Here is a 15,060-nt window from a genome sequence, read left to right as displayed (position 1 = left end):
GAAGTTGCACAAGGGGCAAGTCTGAGGAGTAAAGAGGTTCAGGGTATCTGACAGTTCCTCATAGAAATGATACTAGGCATTGATGTTCCTCAGCAGAATGATGGGAAGTGTAGTAAGAAATGAATTTGGCTTTTTGTTAGACCAGCCACAAAAAACAAGCATGCAAAAAAGTGCAGTCTAACCAGATTTTTGTAGGATATGAGCAAAATAACAACAAGAGTAAGTATGTGCAAAGAGCTGCAATCTTAAACATTGATTTTCAAGATTAGAAAAGATCCAAGGTTAAGAAAAGAGGATATGGGATCATTCAAATATATTGTCTGGAGTGTGTGTGGAGCACTCATGGAAGGTCTGTAAGAACAGGTGAGACAAACATCTGTCAAGAATGACATTGTTACAGCTGGTCCTGTGTTGGGAGAGGAAAACAAGCTGGATGTTGTCTCAAAGCTACCTCAGCCTCCCTAGGCCTCTTTAAAGACCTTCATGTTACTTCATATTTGCTTATTTAAATGCTTGCTTTCTTACTTGGATTTTTTTTTTTTTTTTTTTTTTTTTTTTTTTATTTTGGTAGTACTTTCGTACATCACAGGCATTCAGTATGCCTGTGGCAACAGAACTGTGATATAGGAAGAGTGATCCTCACCTTCCCCAGTGAGGTCTGGAAGGATTCCCAGTCTACACTTCCACATCTCTACTGCCATGATAATATATCCCCTATTATGCGACATTTATGATTATATGATGAGGTGTATTGTGGCATGTGCAGCTGAAGGACATGAGAAGTAGGTTTCTCCATGATTAGGAAGTGAAGCAGCTTGTCTCTGGCTGCCATAGAAAGCTGTGGTCTTGCCCTTGCTTTCAGCACCCAGGTAGAGGCACATGACAGGATCTGCTGACGTGTTCTTTTTCATGCACTGGGTCATACGTAGGCTGCATCACTCCGCTCTGAGCACACCAGCTACTGGCCTGAGCACAGGGTGAGTGAAGGCAAGAGTGGGACTCCTGTGCTGGGTGCTGGGGACTAACTGCTGTGACGAATTTGCTTTGCAGCTGGATGACAGAAAATAAGCATGCAGGACTACAGAACCAATATAATTTATGGCAAACAAAGATCCTGAAAGAGCTAGGAACTGGTGTTGGGAAAGAGAATGGGGTGAAACTGGGAAATTCAGGCTGTATCTGTACTGGCATAATGAGGTGTATCCCAGGACCCATGAACATCAGATAGGAGCCTGCTGGGAGTCACTACAGCTCTCCTTTTGTTGTTGGCTTTCCTCTGCACCAAAGCAGAGACAGCAGGGTGCTGAGCACATGACCAGGCAGGGAGGCCAGAGTTGTGCATGTAGAGCCAGGAGCAGGGATGTGCTCCCAAATTGCCTAATTTAGATGCAGACTCAGCAAGGTTCTGCATGAAGGCATTCAACAGCGCCTTTGTCTATGTTTGGGGATGTTCTCATGATGAAAATAGTAATGTATGAGACCTGCAGGAGGCTGAGTTAACACAGTCTTGGAGGGATATGTTGGTAGCAAGACATCAATAAATACAGCATTTTTTGACCTGTCATAATCCGTATGCACATGTAGAAGTTTAATTGAGTTCTCAGCTCTGGCTCTGGCACTGAGTGATGTTGCTTCAATACAAAGGCTGAAGTATTATCAAAATCAGAGCTGAGCATGAACTGGAGATCTGGATCTGTACTTCAAATTTCAACAACTCTCATTTTTGTGCAGAAGGGATTTGCATTTGATGTTTTCATTCAGCCCATTCTAAAAATAGGAAGTCTTTGCATAATTTTAATCCAGTTTTTAAATTTGTGTTGGCTCTGAAGCAGCCACACTGCAGCTCCATTTCTGACCAATCTTAAAACTTAAGCAACCTGATCGGTGTGTGACCACTGCCTCCATGTGACCAAACAAGAAACTGAAGTTTGAATTTTCTGTTAGAAGATTTCTGCCACTGGTTCCAAATAACTCTCTATATCTTTGAAACAAAAAAGCTGCTACTTTTTGAATCAACACGATTCCTGCTCATGGACAATGAAAAACCTTGATTTTTTTTCGTGATTTTATTTAAAAATATACATCAAATACTAATTTTCAAGGCTTTGTAATGTCTTACTCCATTTTTCCAAGAAACCCATTCTGTGATAAACTGGGTGGGATCTAGTTGCCTGAATATAGGAATCCAGTGCCATTTTAGGTGCTTCTTTGTTATTTTGGCTGTCCTCCCCCTTCTGCTTCAGATGGGTACAGGTGTTGTGAAGACCTCTATCATATTTGCAACTCCATGTAGTCATCTCATATGTCTCTGAAAACCTCACATTTCACTCAATATCTGTTTTAATTACTTTGATTTCTCCTACTGCAAATAACTTTTACCAGCATGCCATGAAATTATTTTTTAAGTGAGCATTTGTGGATAAAACTGGTTTTATTTTCTAACTTATTTTTCCCATGAAGCATTAAAATATCATCTTTTATTGCTGTGATTCAGAATGAAAACAGTTTTCTAGGTGGTGTGACCACATTTGGCTAAGCATCATGCTGAACACAATGCCCCGTAGCACTGCTGTGTCGCCCCATTGGCTCCGTTAGCCTAGGAAGAAGCTTGGTAAAGAAACACATCAATGCTGTTTGTTGACGTCATTATTTTAACAATATTCTGTGTTTCTTTCTCTCTTTTTTATTTCCTTTCAGAGATTGTTGGTGTAGGATGTGTTCTCAATGGAGTCAGGTATAACAATGGGGACACGTTTCAGCCCAACTGCAAATACAACTGCACATGCATTAATGGGGCTGTGGGCTGTATTCCCATGTGCACAAACTCACGTCCTCCCCTTGTTTGGTGCCCAAACCCAAAGCTGATTAAGATGGCAGGGAAGTGCTGTGAACAGTGGATTTGTGATGACTCCAAGAAAATCAGGAAGACATCTCCACGCCACATCTCCTCGGCAGGTATGGTGGGAGAGAGGTGGACCTCTCTTTTGTCATGGGGCAACTGAAGTCAGTCTACAACTAAAGTATCAGCTTGTGCTGCCAGAACCGAAAGGCATCTAGTCTTTGTGTGAATGAGGCACAGAGAGTCCTATCCAGCATGTAGTGAAGGACAGGACATGCAAATACCAGTGGTGTAATTCAGCCCCTTAGCAGCAATATGAGATTCATCAAACATGCTTGTGTGACAAAGCTCTCTTTGAAGCAACACATCTACTGGCACTTTGAAGATGTCACAAGTCTTTTCTACTTCACTTTTTTTTTTTTTTTTTTTTTTTTTTTTTTTTTTTCAGTCTGGGCCCTCTGGAAAACAGAACGAGCTCAATTTAATTTGGGACTGAGACTTTCTGTCTGTGTTATATTGCTTTAGTAGCGTGATTTTAAAGCCTCTGTATCTCAGTAGTCCCAAAATTACATAACACCTTGAAAACAATTATTATGGTAGAATTTTCACTTCCAGTTGGACTGCATCGTCTTTGTGTTAGTGTAACTTTTTAGAAATTCTGGACTGATGACATTATTGAACTACTTATTTTATGTATCACATAAAGAATCTTCTTTTCTCACACTCACATTCATAGTGAGGATCATATAGCTCACTGCACAGAACTAGGACCATTTGCCTTAAATGTGGTCGCAAATGCTTAAGATGGACTCACCTTGTCATATGTCTTAAATTTATCCTCATAACGCCCTGTGATGCAATGTAGTGACATTAGCCACATTAGCTCCATACTTTATCTCACAAAAGCAGAGATCAAGGAGACATAGGATGATTGTTGTAAACCAGGATTTTCATTCCTTGATGGTAAGGGTTTTTTTTTCCCAGTCCTTGGTTTGCATTTTTGTTGCACAAAACAGAACTTTGGTCTCCATTTTGTTGGTTAAAAACACCAGTTTAGCCCTTACTTCTGTCCCTGGTAGCTTTGAACTCTGAGGCAGGTCCAAATTCAAAACATCTAGTGCTGAAAATGGCCTTATATCTTCATGGCCTGTGTCCTAAACTGGGCATAACACAGGTTTCCTTGCCTGACTTTTTCACTTATAAGTCTTCTAGAAGTGAGACTAGCATTTTTTAAATTTAATATAATAATTAATAGAATAATAAATATACTAGTGAGCATGATTAGTGCAGCAGAATTTCTATCAGAGTTTTGCTTGTGGGCTGTACTGTAAGTTGCAGACCAATGGGGACTTTGGCTGAGGCTGTGAAGGAACCTCAACTGGGGTTGTTGGCTGCTTTCAAAACAGAGCTCACCCTTTCTTCAAGTGGCTGCCGAGCTCCCAGAGAGCTATTCAAGCTGCTCTTCCTCCCAGTGAAAGGCTGTGGCTGCTTCCCAAGCCCCTTGGCCATCCAGCAAAGACTGTCAACCACTTTCTGCTACAGGGAATCAATTGAATGGGCTCAGAAATAAACTTTCATGGTGAGATCAGATCTCATCCCTTTTCTGCACCGGCTGGTGCAGGCTTCTGTTATTGTTTGTATTGTGGCAGCACCTGGGGGTCTCAGACAAGGACCCCCTTGTGTGAGGCTGCAAAGGGAAATAAAGAAATGAGCCCTGGCCCTGAGCGCTCACAACACTGGAGGGTCTGACACAAGTAGGTCAGCAGTAAAGGGGGTGGGGTGGGATGAGGAGCTTTGTAGGAATGCTGAGCCATTTTGCTGTGATTTAATTATTTGGGTTAGTGGCCTGAATGTGTAATGAGCTGGGGAGAGGGTGTTTAATATGGAAAGCTGCCCTAGCTGAATAATGTGGGGTTAATCTGGTCTCTGCAGCGTATGAGGGAGAGGATGAAGCCTGGCAGAAGAACTGCATCGTTCACACCTCACCCTGGAGTCCCTGTTCAAAGACCTGTGGGCTGGGCATCTCCACCAGGATTTCCAATGACAATGACCAGTGCCGGCTCCTGAAGGAAAGCCGCCTGTGCAACATGCGGCCCTGTGAGGTGGATATAACCAAGCACATTAAGGTGGGGACTGTTTCTTCTCATGTCTTCTGAGTTTTTCCTGGGCACAGGGTCAGCCTTTGTTTGGCGGCATTCAGACCTCAGAGGGCTGCACTTCTACATGGTCTTACTGTGCTGCAGAGAGGTCAAAAATGTGTCTTCCCTGTGCTTACACAGGCTGGTATGAAAACCTTCCCCTGAGAACTTTAGTTTCAGCCTAAAGGTCCTTGCACTTACAAGGAAAGGCAAGACCATTCTGCTGTGCTCACTGCTGATTTGGACAGATCTGTGACTCAGCTAGTGATGATGCGTTGCTGGACATGGCTATGAACTGTATTTTGCAAGTATCCTACTTGCTGCTTTTGGGTTCATACGTTTAAACATGTAAATCTGTTACACCTTCTAGATCAGGTCTGTAAAGTGCTTCCTAACAGCTTCAAATCACTATAAATATCAGGAAGGTGGTTTGTATGTCCTACATGTGTCAACAATGAATATTAACCTATCTTTTTTTCTGTTCTTTGATTTAGCCTGGAAAGAAGTGCTTGGCTGTCTACAGGGCAAATGAACCAATGAACTACACCATCTCAGGATGCATGAGTAAAAGTCCATATAGACCCAAATATTGTGGCGTCTGCACAGACAACAGGTGCTGCACACCCTACAAGTCCAAGACTATTGAAGTGAGGTTTCAATGCCCAGATGGAACTGAGTTTTCCTGGAAAATCATGTGGATCAATGCTTGTTTTTGCAACCTGAACTGCAAGAACCCCAATGACATATTTGCTGACTTGGCTCATTACCATGATTACTCTGAAATCGCTAATTAAATTGGCTGAATGCTGGAATTGACCCATTGCTCTGATTTTACAGAGGTTTTAAAATAAAAGGAGAATTTTTATCCACTGTCAATGTATAATTTGTTTTTTCCTAAGTTAGGATGTTAAATCTCCTTCTTTTGCCACACTTTTTTTGGAGAAGTCTTGAACAAGCAGGATTTTCAACTCTAATAGATCTTCATCCATTAACAGGAGCCAGACATTCCTCTATGCACAGATTCCAGGACTTAAATGACAGTCCTGTTGGCACTGCCATTTATTAGGCCAGCAGTTTAATTGCCTAAAGGAAAGAATAGTACACTAGTGTGACAGCAAAAATATGGCTGTCAGTAGCTTAGGTATGAGTTTCAGTCATCATCACTGTCTTTTCTTGAGTAATGTGGTCTCAGCTGGAAAATGAGCATTGTCATATATGTTTATTTCTCTACATTAAACTTCAGTTTTTGATGCTGCTGACCCTCAGGACTATACCCTAGTCTCTGTCACACTGATATCAGTCCCAGAAATCCCCCTCTGTCATTCTCAGTCAGATCCTACCCCATGGTGAAGTTCATGGGAAAAGCCTGGGGAGAATAATGTTTCTCCTGAAATATCTGTGTGATGAGTACATCTCTCACTGCACTAGTCTGGGTCAAAGAACCTCTCTGTCCTTCTCGCCTTGGACTCACCTTGGTTTCTTGAAGTATCTTGTGCCAGGGACATTTTCGGTTTCTCTACCTTCTCTGATCTTGAACAGCCTGAAAGCTCTGAATCCAAAATGACCGCACCAGAGCTCATATTTTCAGGATAGATCCTCTTAGCCATGTATTATATATTGCTCCTAGACTAGCTCTGTAGACTTGAAGGATGAAATATAGAGAGTCAGGTAAGAGATGAAGGATGACAGTACTTTATGTGCACTTTTATTCACATAGAATTAGTGTGGTCTGTGCCTGGAGACAACCACCTACTCCTCCCTGTGGTGTTACCTGCACACAGGTCCTGCTTCCCACTACCAACTTGTCAGTGATACATACGTTTGTTTTACATGGCTGGGTTAGAGGAAAGGAAAATTAAAAAACAGGTGCTAAGCTTCCCATCAGCTCTGTGGATGAGTGGATGCAAAAGAAGAGGACAGATGCATTAATTGCAACTGGGCTGCTGCTTAGAGCAAACTTCAATGTACACATTCTCTACAGAAGTGGTTTCACATACAAATGACAGCTAAGAGAAGAAAAAAACCCTGTCATTATCTTTCCAGGCAAAAAATTTATCTTTACTGATGGATGATGGAGCCATTTTTTTTCTCTAATAAATTGTCAGTACAGCACCCATGAACCATGGCACATTTGCTGTTGCTTCACTTGGGAGAGTAGAAATGTGTTTCTTTAGAACTGTAGTATCTGCTTCCAAAATCCCTGGTGGCACAGCAGAATTGCTGAGTGACATGTGGTCTGGAGGTTGGACCAGTACACGGCTGAACTTTGGATGATGCAACTGTCTTAAATCTGCTGCTTATGTTGAGTTAGTTTCAGTTGGAAAATTGACTTCATCTTGATAACCCAGAGGAAGCTAGATTAGTTCCTGTGAGACATAAATATTTCTGGTTGTGATAAATTAAAACTTCTTGTGAGCAGGCAGAAAATAATGCAATACCTATGTAAAAACAGCTAGGAAAAAATGCTACATATCTTCAAAAGCTGTTAACTTCAACAGCATCTTTAATTGTACACAAGGATTTGGTCCACAGATTTTTTTACAGAGATAGGTTACTTCTTAATTCAAAGCTTTTACTATTTCTTTGTTGAAGCTTCCATGAAATCCCCAGTGGCAGAAAAGAAGAGTGATCCCTGACTGCATGTTCCAATGCAGGTGCAAAGTGCCTCTCCTATTTGTTCCTCTGGTGATAAGGAACCTGAGGAGACCAGCACTTTACAAGATTCAGCCTCGCGATTGCCTTTGGCCTGGGTGATGTGACAGGAGAGGTCACATCTGACCTAGTCACCTCCACCCAAATGAGAGCTCAGCACTTGCAAGACAGAACATGTTACATTTTAAACTTCATCACCTGATAAATAAAGGTCCATGGGAATATATGAAAAAGAAGCCTTGGCCAAGTTGATAATGTTTTCCAAAAGGCAATATGGCTTGTATTGAGGTGCTTGGTAGGGAGGCCATACTAAGAGTTCTTTCCCACTCAGATTACTTAAATATGACTTGGAATTCAAGTTTAATATGAGTTTATCATATTAAAATATCATGTATATGTATGTGTGTATAACACATTATATGCAAATATACACTTATATACATGCGTATATGTCTGTACATGCATTTATAAAATACTATATGCATACATTTATATAATGTTGCATATGATATTATCTATAAAACCATATAGGAACATGTCCATTAAGATATATGTGTATATTTACATATACATATTCACATGGTGCATAAAATGGAGTGCATATATAGTGAGTATTTGTATGTATAATCAGTCTTTCTCTGTCTTACATTTACACATAAGGAAGCAAGAAAACAGGACCGTACAAAAACTGTGGCACTTAATAGGTTTGCTTTGCTTTGCAATTAGCTAATGCTGTAACCACCATAATCAAATGCTGCAGTGACTGAAACACAGCTTTCACTGCTAGATAAAAGAAGTTATTGTAAGCTAATGCATGACCAGCAGCTCCAGTGCGTGTTGGTTTTTAGTGAAGTGAATGCCTGGAAACTACAGACCTCGCCCAATGCACCCAAGATGTTTCTGTTTCTAGCCTGGTTTCCTAAGGGAACAAGGCATATGCAACCGTACTGTCCATTTGTTTGTCTGTCAGTCAGTCCCTTTGTGGGAAATGTCAAATGAGGTAGACAGAAGAGTAAAGATCTTGGAATCATTGTGATTGCTGAAATAAAAATTGAAATAAAATAGCAGGACAGGGAAGAGGCCCACCACATTGCCCCTACCAAGCCCATAGACGTCTGCCAGGCACCCAACACATCCAACACGTCTGCAGCATGGCCCAACTACAATAGCAGCATTAAGGGATTTTGAGCAGACATGCCAGTCAGAAATAAGCAGCCATGGAGGAGGGAGAGCTGAAAGCATCATGGATGGGGTATAGTGTTTTTTACACTGCTGTAAAGGAGTAGGAGTTTTGTGGGGACACTGAACAAAAATCTATAGGAAACCAAGCCTCATTAGCTCTACTGCTTGTGCAACTGTTTGTGTATCTGGTGACACTGAAAGGGGATGAGCAACCATTGTAACAAATTTACTTGGCTTGCAGTTTGTGGTGCATTAGAGATCCTTTGTTTTGATGGCTGTTTACAGGATTAGTCCTATGACTAAGGCAATAGACTAGCCTTTAGATTCAGTTCCCTGGATCCCTGCGTGCTTGGGCAAATCATGTATCTTTACAAATGTACTTGTATAGCTACTGTTTAAATACACTGAGGATCTAGATCCTCAAAGGCTTTCATGGATCCTGCCCTTTGTTTTGTTTTTCCTCAGTTCTTCAGAGCCAGAACAACAAGGCCCTGATGTTCGTTGCCTCTGATGAGAGTGAAAACTCCTCCAGCAGGAACTAATGTTCACTGTACATTTGTACAGTTCTTCATACAATGGGACAAATTCTCTGCAGGGACCTGAGAGCACTACCATCATCCAAGAAAACAACAATAATAGCACTGAAGAGATACCAGGATCCGAGCTGGTGCTGGACTCGTCTGTTGCATCAATCCAGGGAAAGGCTTGAGAAAGGGTGGACGTGACAATTTTTCAATAAAGGCTAATCTAGGACAGTTTGACACACATCCTGCTCACAATACTCATCCTGTTGGCCTTATAGGCTGGGACAAGGATGGAGGATGGGCTTTTGAGGGTCGGCTCATGCTGATACAAATGGAAAGACTCCAGGTAACTCCAATGACCATAACCATTAGCCTTATGTAGGGACTTTACCAGAGTCAATGTGGTGGCTCAAGCAGGTTTTCCACTCACTTCAAGAAGCAACATGTAACTTATAAAGATGTTTTTGCATGGAGCATTGACTAGAATTTAAAACACCATTTCAGTGTTCATGCAACTTGAAATAAGGTGTACTACAGTTGTTTTTGAAGTTCTCACTAAGATTGTGCTGTGTATATATCATATTCCAGTAAAACCACAACATTCAGAAACACTGTGTCATCTTGTAAATTAAACCCTAAGATTTTTTTTCTCCCAGTTTTTTGAAGGAGTTTTAAGACAAGCAGCTTATTAAACTGATGGAGACAGAGTGCGCTCATTAACTACAGGCACATATCCACACACATACCTTTTCAAACTGTGACTTTCCAATTTAAACAGTTCTACGGAGTTATTTCTGGAAGCTTCATATGCTGAAACATGTGAAAAATTAATGAGAAAAGCAGATTGGTTTGGCAGTGTCAGTCTGAGTTACTTCAGCTATGTAATGCGTATTACTTGTTTGTATAGCATCATGGCGAGGTTGTATAGGTGGCATGCCACTGCTATGGTTTAAAGATATTAAATAACCTTGTAAGTGGTAAATGATTAATAAATCTATGACTGACACCTCACTTAGAATCTTAGGCAAGCAAAAGAAGGTGAAATATGTTTGCTACTGACATTTCCTTTTCCAATCTCCTCACCTGGCCAATGTCCAAGTGTGCGTTTGCAACCTGTGACAAAGCCCTGAACTGGAGGACACATAAAAATAAAAATAGTGAGCCAGTAATATGGTAAAAAAGGATACTCTGAGAATATTTCCTTCAATGTGAATATTTTGGCAGCTTGGGAAAGCCAGGTGTTCCCCAACTCACATGTCCTTGTTTGTTGGTCTGTTTCTGGCCCTATGTTTGTGTTTTGTTTTGTTTTGTTTTTCCCCATCACTCTTACTGGACTATCCCTGTCTAGAGTTTTTGAGCAAAGTGGAGTGTGTTACTCAACCTGCATAAGCATGTCTTCTTTATCAGCTCTCTTGAGAGGTTACAGGAGTAAACTGTTTGCAACAGCCATACTGACAGAAGTTGTTCAAACAAGGTTATTAAAGACATGGAGAAAAGCATTTAGAGCAAAAAAACATTATTCCATATCCCTGCATTCATATATCCTCAGGACTAACCCCAGTAAGGATTCTTCTTTTTAATTCTAGAAAAAAATACATGTAGTTTTCCCCAAAATCAAGTTTGCCTTCCAGCCTGAAGTAGGTTACCTGCCTCAGTAGGAACTTCGAGTGGCTTCCTGTCGTGAGTCCTGAACACTGCCTGTGCTGGGCTTGCTTATGGCTACTGGGACATTAGGTGAGAAAGCACCCTCTCCCCAGCCATCACCTAAGTGTGCCTTTTTTTTTTTTTTTTTTCTTCCCTGGGAAGTCCTCTGTATTTTTAAGCACTTTCCAGCCAACTGTGCCTCTGGTGATAGCTTTCAGCAAAGGTAGCACATTTCCCTGCTGCTTCTACAGGCACCAGAAGTCCCATCTGGCCTCTGCATCTTCTGCTTGGACATGTGGCAGCTGCCAAGCACACGATCTTGCACAAAGGGATCCTGACTGCTTTCTCAGCCACCGCATTTGGACTAGTCTGGAAAATCCATCATCTCCTAAGTACTTTGCATTTTCCAAATGAAGAGCTGACCCTGAGCTAGGCTCTGCTTCTGTAGGATCTCCCCTGACCCAAGCCTGCATGAGCAGCAAGGGAGGGAATCACCACAGGATCAGAGTTTAACATTGCCAGCTGGTAGTAAAGAACTAAGGTTTTTTTGGATTTGGTCACTGGTTATCATTAAAAATAAATGAAAACACATTGCAATCAGTCAATAAATGACAATTTCCCAGTGGAAGAAATGCAAGTGTAGGCCTGAGGTAAGGCAAGGAGGTCTGACTGCGTGCATCTCATGGGTGTGCGAGGGGCTGGGTGGCACCTTTGCTCAGGGCAGGCTTGCCATGTCCTACAAGCAGCTTGGCCATGCCCCACAACAAAGCCAGGTCTGCCTTGTGGGGCACAGAGCCAAGGGCTTCAAGTCCAGGCTGGTGACAGTTCTTACGCTTTTCTGAGTGCCATTACTCATGTAGTCTTCGCTTGGAGTTGCTCGAGCCCTCCCCAAGTGCAACCACCCAGCAAACAGACCTTCCCTCCTCCAGCCCCATTTGTGCACTGACCTTGACCTGAATAACATAATCCACTTCAGTCACAGACAGTTGCAGAGAGTGGTGGGTCACCCAAGGATATTTTTTCCAGCTCTGCTACAGGTCAGACCTCACTGTGGTAGTGGTGCTTGGGAAGGAAGGGCTGCCTGCCCTTTTCCGACCCTTGGGTTCTTCTGGAGATGCCCAGTGATGTCTGCATCCAGTGCTTGATGTACATCCCACAACGACCAGTGCCAAAAATGTGCGGGGTGTATGGGGTGGGGGGCTGCCTCTTTAATTACATCCAAATAACAACTCTCGTCCAGCCCCCAGGAGGTGCTGAATGAGCAAACGATCCCCACACTGAGTTGCAGGGAACAGACATTGAACTGTTTAGCAGTTGCAATCAGAAGCCTTTTTATTTTTCCTTTTCTTTTTTCTCCAACACTGGTCAGCAGCTGTGTTGTTTATAAAATGAATGGAGCCCTTAATGAAGCAATAGATAGAAACACTGAGAGGCTGTTTCTGTCTGTTACAAAGGGCTGAGCGGGAAGGGTTGATCTCTTAAAATACCCCGACATCCTTTCTCTCTGTTATTTAAATATTAAGCGTAGCAGTGATCAGCTAGCAACATAAAGCCTACATTTGGCTCAGTGAAAACACTAAATCCACACATCAAAACAGCTGTTCATATATACAGACTGGGAGACACTTTCAGTTCCAGTGAATGTGGAGTAGTGCAAAAAAAAATCAGACAGCATGTGGAAGGAGGGTGGACCAAGTAGCAAGCAGCACTTGCAAGACACTGCTTAATGTGTTGTGTTGGTAGGAACAACAGACCAGCACATTGAGAATTGCAACAGATACTCCGTCCAAGATGCAAAAACAGACAGAAAGAGGATTCCAGCACTGGAGAGAAAAAAATAAGCAGCTTTGCTATAAACTGTTCTCTCTCCAGCTCAGTCCATCGCTTGCAACACATGACATTAATCATAAACCCCCAAAGCACATCTAGGTTAAAGTTTCCAGCTGTTTAGTCTCTAGAGACTTTTAAAGAGGAAAGCAGCATCCTTCAGCACAAAAGTCCTGCTGCAGTGACATGGTATTGGCACATCCTCTCCCATTCCTTCTCTGTAAGGACAGAGAGCAGGAGAGCCATCTTGAAGTTTAGCCATATTTTTGTACAGTAGTCAAGATCCGGGAAGAGGTGGAAAGAACTCTAATTTCAGCATTAACATCCTTTCTACTAGTGGTTTTGAAGAGCATCACTACAGCAAAGATTTGGTATTAAGATACATTAATGAAATCAGAAAGCCTCTTGGTCCCTGAGAGTCCATTCTGTCCTTTTCCACCCTTTATAACCACAAAAACACTGTGAAGGGCTAACTATTTATTTTCTGGAAAACTCCCATTAACCAATGTGAACTTCCTCTATGCCATTGTAGCTCCTGGCTATGTGGTGGCCGTTCACAGTTTCAGAAAATCCCAGCCCATCTTTTCTGGTTTAATGACGCTAGAGTACCCAGGCTAATTCTGTTTCCAGAATAATGCAGAACTCAGCATTTGCAAGCTCTAGGAAGGGGGTTTATAAAAATTTCTAAAAAAATCTGCAAGCCGCTTGCATCTCTTCAGTTACAGCACAAGTTTAAGATTCCAGGAGACCAGTACTGCAGGGAAAGAGGAGTCATGACTGCTTGTAAAAGGTAAGACACCACTCCCCTGTACTGTCTTCCAGCTTTTCTGTACAGGTACACATTGTTCCTTGCCAAATGAATATCTTTTGTTGCAAAGCTGACATTTATAGTGGTCCTAGCAACTACTCGCTGCTCAGAAGTGCTCGCAGATCCCTTTGTGCTACAAGAAGGCTTGGATGCATTCCTCCCACTTAAAAATAAACTGCCTAGGCTTGAAGAGGCACACCATGGTGTCTTTGTGGAAGGAATGATTAGCCATTCCCAGAAAAGCTCAAAGAACATAACTTTGCCCTTCTTTTGTAAGATGAGTTGGCACAGGTTCCTCCCATTTTCACTAGCACTGGCACAGAGTGTGGTTAACCAAATCAAGCCCTTTGCTGGCACCAGTCCAGTCATGACTGCTGAATTATCACATCTAGCAGAGCCTTGTCTCAGACATGCCAAATATTTGCTTTTGCCTCTGCCTATCACAGGATTTTTTGAGATACAGGAAGAAGGACAAACCCAAAATAGCTCTAGCAAAGCCACAAAACCACCTACCCCTGAAAATCTCATTATGTTAAATAAGTCACTAGGTAAAAGCACCACGTCCTCACAAAGCGCCAGTGCAGAAAGCACAGCAGAGCCATTTTTGTGACTGGGCTCTTATCTCCTAACCACCCTCCACACTGAACAGCATCAGTGACCCCAGCCCCTTGTAACACAGGGACAGGGGTCTCCAAACCCTGGCAGGATGCATCCCCAGGAAGGGCAGATAGTGCTCAAGTTATAAGAAGCCTCAATCTTTTAACAGGAAACCACTGAGATAAATAAAAGCTTAAGGTGAAAAAGGAGAACTGTTTCCGCTTTAAGGATGAAAATAAAATTTTATTTCCTTCCTGTACTGTTGGATTCTTCTCCCTCTTGTATTTGGGGAGTCCACTAATAAGTTTTAGAATAAGGGTGATTCTTATAAGAGGCTCAAAAAGAACATCTTTTAGAAACTCAAAGGGTCATCTGCAATTTCAGTAAAGAGGCCCAATATCTCCCTCCAGAGATTGGCGAGAAGCATGCCAGACATCAATGGATGTACAGATAGGACTGGGAACAGAAACTATGCAATGAGCACGGCACCAACTCCAGCGAGAAAGTCAGTGTACAGACTAAAGATCTATGTACTAGACAGTGTTATATCTAGGGAGACAAAACTTTAAACAGCAAATAAGTCATACTCCACATCAAGGCTCAGGTTTTTTATGTGTGTTAGAGCAGAATTATCCTTTTATATTTTGAATAGCCAGTAACACTTAATACTCAAGTGTGTTGTGTTTTCTTTGTATAAATAGTGGGCTGGAGTGGAAAAAAATCCTCTGAGCACAAAAGTAGGAAACAGCAGAGATACAAGCTAAAGAAAAAAGATTTCATTGCTACAAAGGGATGACATACTCTGAGAAAGATTACTGTACTCCTGGTAAAACATCAAGACACCAGACA

General features: G+C 42.0%; 1 protein-coding gene across 1 annotated transcript in view; it reads left to right on the top strand.

Annotated features, from left to right (window-relative positions):
- Positions 1 to 5,853, top strand: part of CCN4 (cellular communication network factor 4) — a 34,500-nt gene extending 28,647 nt beyond the window's left edge. The window contains exons 3-5 of the mRNA XM_033011790.2: positions 2,698 to 2,955; positions 4,772 to 4,965; positions 5,472 to 5,853. Coding sequence (XP_032867681.2) covers positions 2,698 to 2,955; positions 4,772 to 4,965; positions 5,472 to 5,771 — 752 coding nt within the window. The 3' untranslated portion in view covers positions 5,772 to 5,853. The remainder of the gene's footprint in view (positions 1 to 2,697; positions 2,956 to 4,771; positions 4,966 to 5,471) is intronic.
- The last annotated feature ends 9,207 nt before the right edge of the window (positions 5,854 to 15,060 follow it).

The sequence above is a fragment of the Tyto alba genome, unplaced genomic scaffold (assembly GCF_018691265.1).
Source record: "Tyto alba isolate M040663 unplaced genomic scaffold, T.alba_DEE_v4.0 Super-Scaffold_9, whole genome shotgun sequence".
Classification (NCBI taxonomy): domain Eukaryota; kingdom Metazoa; phylum Chordata; class Aves; order Strigiformes; family Tytonidae; genus Tyto; species Tyto alba.
The sequence above is the reverse complement of the archived record's forward strand: the minus strand, read 5'-3'. Positions and strand labels throughout refer to the sequence as shown.